Source organism: Danio rerio, chromosome 10 (genome assembly GCF_049306965.1).
Source record: "Danio rerio strain Tuebingen ecotype United States chromosome 10, GRCz12tu, whole genome shotgun sequence".
Classification (NCBI taxonomy): Eukaryota; Metazoa; Chordata; class Actinopteri; order Cypriniformes; family Danionidae; genus Danio; species Danio rerio.
In genome coordinates this window covers 38,697,192-38,710,139 of record NC_133185.1, presented here as the reverse complement: position 1 = coordinate 38,710,139, position 12,948 = coordinate 38,697,192, and the positions used below count along the sequence as shown (strand labels likewise).

The window sequence follows — 12,948 nt, the reverse complement described above, 5'->3', positions numbered from 1 at the left end:
ATTACACACAATGTCTGCTTCACTCTTTTTGCAAAACATTAAACACAGTGGTTTGTAAAACTCTACACACAATTCGACTATTTAGACACAGATAAGAATTGTGAGATTACTTCCTTGTCATTACAAAGCCCCGGATTGCATATGACCACGCTAATGAATGAATTGGATTAACACATCCACAAAGTGTGGAAGCACACATGCTAATTTGAAAACGCAGCACTCAGGTGTGCTATAAAAGGCAGCAGTTGAGTTCACCTGTATTCATCAAAAATGGAAGGAGCTACAAGAAGAGTGAGAAAGAGAGGGGGAGCTCAAAGAGGAGAAGAAGTGGGTAGAGGAAGAGGAGAAGGAGGTAGAGGAAGATGAGATAGAGGAAGATGCCTAGGTAGAGGAAGAGAAGGAATTGAAGAGTTGATAGAACCTGAACAAAGAAGACAAGGACCAAATTTAACTCAAGAAATCCGTGCAACACTTATTGACTATTGTGACAATACAGAAACTTTCTGTACTGCCCCTATTTTGTGTTTACTTCCTTTGTCACTGCCTTTTATAATGAGTTCATCCCCATTGGATACTCCAACCAATTACAATGATGTGAAATTATATAAAAGGGTTTTTTTTTTTCTCTTCTGAGAGAGAGAGTTCTGACCTCCAGTGTGGGAGTGGTGTTTGCGTCACCAAGTTGCGTTGCGGGTGTGGCTCTGCCTGGGTCTGAGGAAGCTGAGGAAGAGATGCGGCGATGCTCAAGTTTTCACTGACTTGTCCTTTATAGCCACCGTAACAACAAGTTTCCTGGTAATTGCTGACGAGTGCCAGTCTTATGTTACCTTCGTGTTGAAAAATTACCGGTGCGATGTGTTAGGACACCTCCGAAAACGGCTGCCTGTTCATCATTTCTATCCGTTCTGCCAAGTCACCTGCCAGCCAGTGAACTGCTGACGTGTAACCTCCTGACGTCACCACTGCAAGCCTCTTGGGTCAGTTTCACTCATACACTTACATACATACATTCTCCACCCAACCTCCCTTTATTTTCATTTAATTAGTTATTTGAGAAATTTGAAAAGTTTTGTTTATTTATTTCTTGGTGTATTTGTTGTTGTTTTTTGAGAGGAATCTTGTTTTGGGTTACTTAAAATGATTGTAGGATATTGACTATATAAATATTTATTTTTGGTATTGTTATTACTTGTAGTTGTATTTGCCATTTCAATTAATTCATTAAATCTTTCTAAGTGGAATTCGATTTTCTTGTTCTTATTTCGTATGGTTCTATGTTACTGTATGTAACGGAGGGTCTTGTATAAGTTTTGTTTTCGCTATCCTGGGTAATTAATTATAGTTAGATTTATTTGTGGCAAGGTTTAAAACTTGTCTGGCACCCGAAATCATGCATAAAATTTGTTAATATATGTATGTTATATTATAATATATTTTATTTTTTTTTTTGCCCGAGGGTGACTGCGTTAGTGGGAGATACTACCAGACGCACGGCCCCGACAGCGCCTTCCGTGGTTCAGTGGTAGAAATCTCGCCTGCCATGCGGGAGGCCCGGGTTCGAATCTAACCTAAGAGTTATTACTTAAAAATTTTTTTTTTTGTGTGTGTGACCACCGTTACAGAAATGGCACCCAAACAGGGACATGAACACTTTAAGGGACTTTAAACACTTTAAGGGACTTGAATAATTAAAAACTTTCATTGATTGACTTGAATAACTGAAAATTTCTTTGACTGACTGACTGACCTGAATTACTGGACAGGGTTTTGTTTGTGAATGTTTAATAGTTTAAAATTGTTTTTTTCTTGCTGAATGTGAGAACTATTGACAAAAATCATCAAATAACTGAAATTGTGTATAAAAAAAAAAACTTGTCATGTATGTGGTTTTTGGTATAATGATTTGAGTTTATTGTGAAAATTTGCTTGAGCAACCAGTGTAAGCTGAATTTATTTTTTGTATCAAAGTGTGTGGGAACTTGAACTAGAAAATGTGATCGTCATCTGTCTTGTATTTTTGTACATGCATTTGAAAGGTTTCTCTTACATTGATAGTATGGACATGATGTAATTGATTGCAGAGAACAGTTTCTTTGTGAGTATTTTTTGTTTTATTGGTTTTTTTTTTATTTATTCCTTTTTTTTCCTGCTGTCCCAAACACACACAAATCCTAATCACACCCACAACCAACACAAGTCATGGCCCAGTTCTTTTCCCATTCAACGTCAACATATGTTGATATTGATGCACCTGATGCCCCAACAATTTCCACGCCAGTGTGGTCACCTCCAATGCAAACTCAAACACTTTCTGGACTTCCACCTCATGACCAAATTATGCATAATATTTCACCGGTCCACAGTTTCCCAAGCCATGCAACTCCAGTACAGACACTTCCTACTGCTCTGGGAGGCCATATTCTAATGCAACCTCTTTCTTTGTCCCAGGAACATGTTAGCATGCAACTGTGCACGTCTGCAGATGTTTCATCACCTTCTACAATGGAACAGCATGATCTGCCTGGGAACCTTCCAACCCCTAGGAGAGAAATTCAGCAGGTCAGTTCTTATGTGCAAGGTAATTTGGACAATCTGATGGTAACAATGAAAAAACAAGAGAAATGTTTGCATGAACTTACTCAAAAGCTGAAAACTTCATCATCCCAGCATGTGAATCAAATCACCACCCTTACAGCCAAAATAGAGTCCAATAAGCAAGAGATTGTCACCATACTCACTGGAGCTAAGCAACAAGAGGCTGCAGATGCTGACCAGTTGGTCAAAGCTGTACAATTGATGCTTGCAACTGAGTTTCAGAAATTTGAATCAACCCTTACCTCAGCAGTTGTTGACAAAGTGGAAAAACTCCGGAGAGATGTCCACCATGATCTAAAATCAATCCAGCAAACCCTCCAGGGAAGTTTGGATCAGCTTACTACAAATCTTCAGCAATGTGAAGAAAAAATTAGTGAATGTCAGACCTGTGTTACACAGTTGAAAAAGGATTTACAAGTGCACAATGTGAAAGATGTTGAACCTCAAACAGAAACAAAAGCTGCTCCAGTTACAAGTACACTCTCCACTGAGACTGTTTCAACTTTACCAAATACCATGGTCAAAAGTGATCACCTTAAATTAACTTTTCCCACCTTTGGACGACATACAGATGATACTGACCCTTTATTGTACCTAACAAAATGTCAAGATTTCCTGGCACTTCATCCTTTGACAGATGCAGATCTTTTGGCTACCTTTCCCACTGTCTTATATGGCACAGCTCGGGACTGGTGGGAAGTGAGTCGCTCCAATATTGCGACTTGGAAGGAATTTGAGTCTGCATTTCTTTCTGCATTCCTGTCTGAAGACTACGAAGATGAGCTTGCTGAGCGTGTTCGTACTAGAGTTCAAGGAGACAGAGAGTCAATTCGAGATTTTGCATTTACTTATCGAGCACTTTGTAAAAGATGGAAATCCACTCTAACAGAGACTGAAATTGTAAAAATGATCCTAAAAAATATCAAACCATACCTTGCCAGCCAACTGCGCAGTAGAGTGAACACCGTGGAGGATCTAGTTAAATTGGGATATCTATTGGAACGAGACTATGAAGAACAAAGACGGTATGAAAGTCGAATGGCTCACAAACAAGCAAGTTCACAAAAATCTTTCTCCAATCGACCTGTTGAGAAACAGCCTATTCAGTGTTGGAGGTGCAGTGGTCCACATCCACCGGGAAATTGCCCAATGTATTTAACTCCACCTTCCCAGCAATCTTCCACGCAACATCACCCAAACCATGGAAAGAGTTTTCATGCTGCAAAGTCAGGAGGTCGACCTACGAACATCATTGTAGCAGCCTCAGAAACACCCCAATCAACAAAAGAAGTTCCAAATGTTTTCCTTCCATCTACAACTATGTCATCTCTGGCCATTCCACAACAATTAGTTGTCCCAATTAGTATTGGATCATGGTTTGGAAAAGCCATACTGGACACTGGAGCAAGCTACACGCTAATACATGAAAGTCTAATGCAGCATTTTGATACCTCTGCCCAGCTACAAAACTGGTCGAGTGGACCTCTTTACTTGGCTAATGGAAAAGCGGAGATACCCTTAGGATGGTTAAACATCACTATTCAACTACATGGTAAATCCTTTGTAGTACCTGCTGTTGTCCTCCCATCTCAAGCTCTTGCATATGCCATCATCTTGGGTTTGGACTTCATATTCTTTAGTGGTCTGAAAATTCATGTTAGTGAACGCAAGTATTCTTTTACGTCTGATCCTACTGAAGAACACCCATTTCAACCTGGATCTGCAAGTGAACCTCTAGTTAAAATGACACCCATGACAGAAAAAAAGACGCTCAGAAAGAACAAACTCAATCTCACCTTGTTAAGTGCTGTCCCTCCACCTCAAACCTCATTGGGTATGCTACAAACTGATCATGTCGATGATGCAACACAGATCTGGGATGCTGTAAGTGAAGCACAGCTTCCCAAAGAAGAAAAGCAACAGTTACTACAGATCCTGCAGAATAACCCCAGGGTATGTACTCACAGAACTGGGAAAACCAAGTTACTTCAACACCGTATCTACACCACCAGTCAGGTACCTATCAAACAAAAGCCATATCGTTTGTCTCCTGTAAAACAACAGGTGATGGAGGAGCAATTGGAACAAATGTTGAGAGACGGTATTGTAGAACCATCACATTCTTCTTGGGCTTCACCGGTGGTGTTGGTTCCTAAGAAAAATGGCAAGTTAAGATTCTGTGTGGACTACCGCAAAGTAAATGCAATAACGGAAAATGATGCTTACCCTCTTCCAAACATCACAGAGATACTAGAATCTCTCTCTGGATCAACAATTTTTTCTACCATCGATTTAAACAGTGGGTATTGGCAAGTGATGATGGATCCTGACAGCAAAGCAAAGACTGCTTTTATTGTGTCTGATGGGCTATATCAATTTAATGTTATGCCTTTTGGATTAAAAAATGCACCTGCTACATTCCAGAGGTTAATGGAGACCGTACTAGGGGAACTAAGACGAAAGATATGCCTTGTCTACATTGATGACATAATTGTGTATTCTCCCTCAGTGACCCAACACTTCTGTGATCTGCAAACCATCCTCCACAGGCTAGAAGCTGCTGGACTGACCATCAACCTGGAAAAATGCAAGTTTTTCCTACCAGAGATCACGTTTCTAGGGCATGTGGTAAATGCTAAAGGTATCACGGCAGATCCGAGCAAAGTTGAGGCCATTCTCTCTTTTCCTACACCCAACAATCTGAAGGAAGTTCAGCGATTCCTGGGACTAGCCGGCTGGTACCACCGGTTTGTGCAAAACTTTTCAAAAATTGCTGAGCCCCTCAATGCCCTGAAGAAAAAAGGACAGGCGTTTATATGGACAGCACAGTGTCAACAATCATTTGACCAGTTAAGATCATGCCTTACCTCACCTCCCATTCTTGGCCACCCTGACCTCAAAATACCTTTCATTGTATACACTGATGCCAGCGATACAGGACTGGGTGCTATTCTCACTCAACGAAAGGATCCAGGTAGTGAAGAGGTCATTGCCTATGCCAGTCGCACCTTAACTGGGGCTGAGGTAAATTACACTGCAACAGAAAAAGAATGTTTAGCTGTTGTTTGGGCATTGGAGAAGTGGCAACATTACTTAGAGTACAAGCTCTTCACAGTAGTAACGGACCATTCTGCTCTTCAGTGGGTGATGGGATCCACAAAAACTAACAGCCGCCTTATTCGATGGGTCTTGAGACTGCAGAAATTCAACTTCATCATTGAATACCGAAAAGGGAAGTTAAATGTAGCTCCTGATGCTTTGTCCAGATCACCTCTCACTACAATTTCTCCTGTTACAGCAGTTTACACGAAGCAGCAAACAGACCAGCACACAGAGCTTCCAGTTTCTGATGTTGTCCTATGGGAGGAACAACATTCAGATGAAGAAACAACAAAACTACTACAGGCTGTAGCAGAAGAACCAAATCAATTGGAACAATATGAAGTGATAGAGGACAAGCTGTACCATAAAACTTACCTGAAGAATGACCAAGTACATTATCGTGTGTATGTTCCAAACCGTCTTCGGCCGACACTACTTCATCACTATCATTCACACCCGCTAAGTGGCCATCATGGAATATACAAAACTTATAAACGAATCCAAGCAGTTGCTTTTTGGCCAGGCTTATGGACTGATGTGAAGAGACACGTTAAAGAATGTGTGAAGTGTCAAACGATCAAGTATGATAATCAGAAACCAGCAGGAAAACTTCAATCAACCATCACCTCTCGACCTAATCAAATGCTTGGAGTTGATATTATGGGACCCCTACCTCGGAGTACACAGCAAAACGAGTATTTGTTGGTGTTTGTTGACTATTACTCCAAATGGGTTGAGTTCTTTCCCATGCGTCAGGCAAATGCTCAGAGTGTTGCTGTGATTTTTAGAAGAGAAATCTTAACCCGTTGGGGGGTTCCAGACTTCATTCTCTCTGATCGAGGAACACAGTTCATCTCATCTGTGTTTAAGAATGTATGTGAAAAGTGGGGAGTTACACAGAAGCTAACAACGGCTTATCACCCTCAGACCAATATGACAGAACGGGTGAATAGAACTGTCAAAAGTATGATTGCGTCATATGTGGATGACAACCACAGCAAATGGGATCAGTTCTTACCTGAGATGAGATTCGCAATGAATACTGCCATCCAGGAAACCACGGGAGTAACTCCAGCAGAACTGCAGATTGGAAGGAAACTGCATGGACCAATGGATAAAATACTTCATGGTCAGAATATTATCCCCGATAATACCTCTTATGATGTAGTCTGTCACATACAACAACTGAAGTCACAAGTTCAAGAGAATTGCCGAAGGGCACAACAACGCCAACTCCGAAACTACAACAAAAAGAGAAGAGAGGCCGGTTTCAAAAATAAAGACAGAGTATGGTTGCGCAATTTCCCTCAGTCCAGTGCACAGCACAAGTTCAGTGCCAAGCTGGCACCAAAATGGAAAGGACCTTACCGAGTTTTAAAACAACTGGGACCTTTAAATTATCGTATAGCCTTGGAGGAAACTGGAGAAGATGTGCGCACAGTACATGTGTGTAATCTTAAAGAATGTTTCCCAACAGCTGAGGAGTTGGAAGTCCAAGAAAAAAAACGACTTCGGGAATTGTTTGAAGAAACCTCTGAAGAGGAGGAATTTTTTGGATTTTGATTGTATTTCTTTTAACAACCATGGGTTGTTTTGTCAAGGGGGGGAGAATGTGACAATACAGAAACTTTCTGTACTGCCCCTATTTTGTGTTTACTTCCTTTGTCACTGCCTTTTATAATGAGTTCATCCCCATTGGATACTCCAACCAATTACAATGATGTGAAATTATATAAAAGGGTTTTTTTTTTTCTCTTCTGAGAGAGAGAGTTCTGACCTCCAGTGTGGGAGTGGTGTTTGCGTCACCAAGTTGCGTTGCGGGTGTGGCTCTGCCTGGGTCTGAGGAAGCTGAGGAAGAGATGCGGCGATGCTCAAGTTTTCACTGACTTGTCCTTTATAGCCACCGTAACAACAAGTTTCCTGGTAATTGCTGACGAGTGCCAGTCTTATGTTACCTTCGTGTTGAAAAATTACCGGTGCGATGTGTTAGGACACCTCCGAAAACGGCTGCCTGTTCATCATTTCTATCCGTTCTGCCAAGTCACCTGCCAGCCAGTGAACTGCTGACGTGTAACCTCCTGACGTCACCACTGCAAGCCTCTTGGGTCAGTTTCACTCATACACTTACATACATACATTCTCCACCCAACCTCCCTTTATTTTCATTTAATTAGTTATTTGAGAAATTTGAAAAGTTTTGTTTATTTATTTCTTGGTGTATTTGTTGTTGTTTTTTGAGAGGAATCTTGTTTTGGGTTACTTAAAATGATTGTAGGATATTGACTATATAAATATTTATTTTTGGTATTGTTATTACTTGTAGTTGTATTTGCCATTTCAATTAATTCATTAAATCTTTCTAAGTGGAATTCGATTTTCTTGTTCTTATTTCGTATGGTTCTATGTTACTGTATGTAACGGAGGGTCTTGTATAAGTTTTGTTTTCGCTATCCTGGGTAATTAATTATAGTTAGATTTATTTGTGGCAAGGTTTAAAACTTGTCTGGCACCCGAAATCATGCATAAAATTTGTTAATATATGTATGTTATATTATAATATATTTTATTTTTTTTTTTGCCCGAGGGTGACTGCGTTAGTGGGAGATACTACCAGACGCACGGCCCCGACAGCGCCTTCCGTGGTTCAGTGGTAGAAATCTCGCCTGCCATGCGGGAGGCCCGGGTTCGAATCTAACCTAAGAGTTATTAATTAAAAATTTTTTTTTTTGTGTGTGTGACCACCGTTACACTATGTTATCAACATAGACTGACACTGATGGAAGCTAGACAAAGAGTTCAATCAAATCTCAGCAGAAATACTGAATTTCTTGAATTGAAATAAATACTTGAAATACTCAGTCTGCAGCATCAGTGTTGTGCAGTGCTTGATAAGTGTATAGTAGGCCTATTTGTGTACATTCTCCCTATATCAAACTAATCATGGAGAATGTTTTGGGTTTGTCACTATTTAGTTTTGTTATCAAAATGATCCCATACATAACAATGTCTGCCCAAAAATCTAGCACATGCTATTTCCTAAATTTAGATTTTTTTTTTTTACAAATGTGTTTTTTTATTAATCACAGCAGTGTGAAACTGTCTGCAATAGTGTGTGATCATTAAGCACTGTGTTGGTTAAATGAAAACTAATAGCAGTTTCACAAATATGTGTATACGTTTTGACTGAAATGTGTATGTTTTGACTGAAGTGTGTGTGTTTTGACTGAAATGTGTATGTTTTGACTGAAGTGTGTGTGTTTTGACTGAAATTTGTATGTTTTGACTGAAGTGTGTCATTTTGCAAACAATCTAGGAATTCTGCAAATTGAGTGTGGTGTTTGAATAATTGTGATTATATTTTGAAAAAACAATTGAAAAAACTGTAATAAACCAGTCATTTTTTCTTCATTAAAGTTAAAAATATTTTATATTATCATGCCCGAATGCTTTACACTTTCTTAAAATGCCTTTAAAATAGATGCAAAAGATAGTTTCACTCTGTTACGGTTATACGTTGCAATGACTCCACAAATCTCATGTAAAATCAATTGTTGATTGACAATAATTCTAATTTAACATGGCATATCTTGCGATGTGACTATTGCGGACTCACACATTGCAATATCAATGGTGAAATTATATATTGTGCAGCCCTACTCACATTCTTAATGCTATGAGCGAACCAGCTCCTATTTCTTAAGAGAAATTTCCCTTTTTATTCAAAAAAGGTCACACCTGGATCTTTACAGGCCTCTAAATTGCATGAAATGCCCTGATTTTCATCTCTTATTGAGGTCATATGAAGGCAGCAGAAATATCTAGGTGTGTAATTTGTAAAGGCATTTACCAGACTTCACAGCCATGTGAATCCCAGTCCCAAATTTGCTCCGATTTCAGGAATGTGACCTTATGTGCTTTGCCACACAATGAGAGTATTTTCGTGTGGGTGTACCTGTTTTTTTTTTTTTGTTTTTTTTTGGTCCGTGCCAGACTGCTGGATTATAATTCTGCAGATGGTACTGGAGATAGGCTCTTTTATATTCAAGATTACACGGGTTAGCGTATTTCCCATTAAGGATAAGCATCTTATTACTTTTTTCTCTGGCGTTTCTAATGCTTGAACGTGATTTGAAGTAGAGCATGATAAAAATACTAATCAAACAATCAGCTTTTAGCAATATTTTGGAAAAGTTAATGCCAAGTTTAGACTTATGAGGAGAGTTTTTACACAATTATTATTCACTTTTTGAGTTTAGAAATAAGCGACGCAGTGGTGCAGTAGGTAGTGCTGTCGCATCACAGTGAGAAGGTCGCTGGTTCGATCCTCAGCTGGGTCAGTGGGCATTTTTGTGTGGAGTTTGGATGTTCTCCCCTGGGTTTCCTCCAGTTGCTCAGGTTTCCCCCACAAGTCCAAAGACATGCCCTATAGGTGTATGTGTATGAATGAGTGTGAATAGACGTTTCCCAGAGATGGGTTGCAGCTGGAAGGGCATCCACTGCGTAAAACATATGCTGGATAAGTTGGCAATTCATTTCGCTGTGGCGACCCCGGATTAAAAAAGGGATTAAGCCAAAAAGAAATTGAATGAATTAATAAATGATGGTTAGGGTTAGGTCTATCTATGGTTAAAGACAAGGTTAAAGGGATGGTTCACTCTAAAATAACACGTCTGTCATCATTTATTCACCCTTTACTTGTCACAAATCTGTTTAAACACAAAAAAAGATATTTTGAAGAATGTTAGAAACCTGTAACCATTGACCTCTATTTATTTGTCTTTCCTACTATAGAAGTCAATGGTTATAGGTTTTAACATTTTTCAAAATACCATATTTTGATTTCATAAAGATTTAAAACTGCTTAAGGGTGAATAAATGGTGAGAAATTCTTCATATTTTGGATGAACTATCCTTTTAACACTATATTTTTAGATAGGGACGTTGTTTAAGGACCGATCGAAGATGTTGATTGAGAAACAGGGCTTACTTCAAGAGCACAGCAACTGTTTGATATTGGTGGTTTAAAAGGACTCTCCATAGATCTGATGTATTCATTGTTTCTACAGGTTTCATCAAGTCAAATTTAGGACTTTTTAAGACCTTGTATTGTTGGTGATTGGATGAGTGTTGGCCTGACTGTAAAATCTTTTTACATCTAGTCAGGTCTGTAAATATTATAAAGATATGGCATTTACCTGATCAGTGTGTCGTCATCCACTATAAGCAGCCATGGTGCTTGTGTTACTGCTCCACTGGCAAACCTTCTCAGGATGGCAAATGTTTTTTCACAGTGCCCTGAAAATAAAGTGTAACAAGTCTGTAACTAATCTAGACAAGCCACTGGACTGTGTTCTTGGAAAGGGAAAGAAAAACATTAGTAGAAAAATCAAAAGGAGCTACTCAATGAACTCTTCTGTCTTTTTCTTTTGTCCAAGGATCCAAAGTACAGTATAGTCTGAAGACATACAAGCAGGCCAGGTGTCACTGCTTCTAATTCAGGGTAAAGAAATATCTAATAAAATAGGGAGGGGGGTCCGTGTAAAACCTCATCAGCGTGGCTAATGAATATAAATTAAGATGATTTAACGTTCACCCTATAGCACTAGCTGATTAAGCTGAATAATAGCCAGTAGGTATATTAGAATTACTCCTTACCACTTGGTGTTAATTCATTAGCCTTAAAGCAATTTTTTTTTTTCTTTGCCAACAAGTTTTCATTCTTGGTTTTTTAATATTTGCCTCATAGCAATAGCAAATTAAGCAGAATAATGGCCAGCAGGTATGTCAGAATTACCACTTGGTAACACTTTAATAGCCTTAAAGCAGTTTTGTGCATTTAACTACAGACCGGCACTAATACAGAGTTTATATTTGACATATAATATTTAATCAAGGATGTTTCTTATTGATTTCTAAGTTAGAGTTTGCAAAGTTTTTGTATAGTGGAATGTGTGTTTAATGTTTGTTACAGTTATGATGTGTGCAGGTTAAACCCACACTTTTAATATTAATACTTGCTTCTCCAACTCAGAAGAAATTATAATAATAATTTGATATGTGTGATCTCCTGTGGGTATTAACATTTAAGCAGTGTTTGGTAATGTTCCTTTAAAAAAAATCTTACTCTTAAATGTGCAATATGTAAGTTTGACACCCAGTGGTTGAACTAGGTTCAAAACACACGCAAGTGCATGTTGCCAGATTGACGACATCAACAGGAGTGAGCCTGACTATCGAGCCTAAAGGTTGATTTAAAGCTGGTTTAAGTTGTGTTCTAAATAAAAGCAAAGGCACACGATAGAAGAAATATTGTCTATATTAAAAGGAAATTTTGTCCTGACCTGAACCAACACCTGAACCTCATATTTTAGAAATGGCTTCTATTTCTCAGAGCTGAACAACAGAAAACTGACAATGTTTACTCCTGGTACACCTCATTTGCTTTATTCAGTGTTAAATGCTAAAATCTTTGTGTTTGAATGCCATTTTACATTACATTTATTGCCATACTACTGAAAGCAGCAGCAGATAAATAAAATACGTTAAACGATTTAAAATTGAACTTTATAACTGTGACTCGGTGCAAGCCAACACATATAAGTGATTTAGCATCCACATTTAATAATGTAAAGAGGTTTAATATTTATTAATTAGATTATAAACCTTACCATTTCGTATGAGTGCAGTGAGTGCACTATTCTGTGTTTCAGAATGGCTGTATTTAAATTTCTGTCGTGTTTTGTCAGGCGCAAACAGCCAAATTGCTTATGACTGTAAATCTTGTCTCGTAGCATGTTGCTAATAAGCAGGGTTACAATATAACCTGCTCAGGTAATGTTTACATTTGTACTATTAGTGATTAACAAATTTATTGAATCTCAATACAGAATACAACTCTGTAAAGAACCAACATTTTACCCTATTAACAAACCCAACCCAAAGTAATCCCTAAGTACGACTTTAAGGTCCCGGCTTGGCTATCTTTAAACACAGTTAAAGCCTCCATCTTTATATAATGAAGAGAAAATTAAAATAAAGTATAATTAAAAAAATGCATAGGTAAGTTCAGCCAATAACATATATCACATTTACATTGTCACATTCAGTATATTTCTCACACATTTATTACTGTTCCATTTCCAAACAGGTTAAGTACTTTTTCATTGGGACAACTTAATTTTTTTTTATGTTTAATCCTCATACATTTGTTAAAAGTGTTAAGTTAACAATCAGTTTGTGTTGGGACAACAT

The 12,948-nt window shown here is 38.4% G+C and overlaps 1 protein-coding gene across 10 annotated transcripts in view; it reads right to left on the bottom strand.

Moving 5' to 3' along the window:
* The window catches only part of b3glctb (beta 3-glucosyltransferase b), a 126,866-nt gene that overhangs the window by 19,579 nt on the left and 94,339 nt on the right, over positions 1–12,948 (bottom strand). For all 10 annotated transcript variants that reach the window (XM_073914092.1, XM_068223808.2, XM_073914095.1 and 7 more), the window contains 1 exon segment: positions 10,893–10,992. In XM_073914092.1, the coding sequence (XP_073770193.1) occupies positions 10,893–10,992 (100 nt within the window).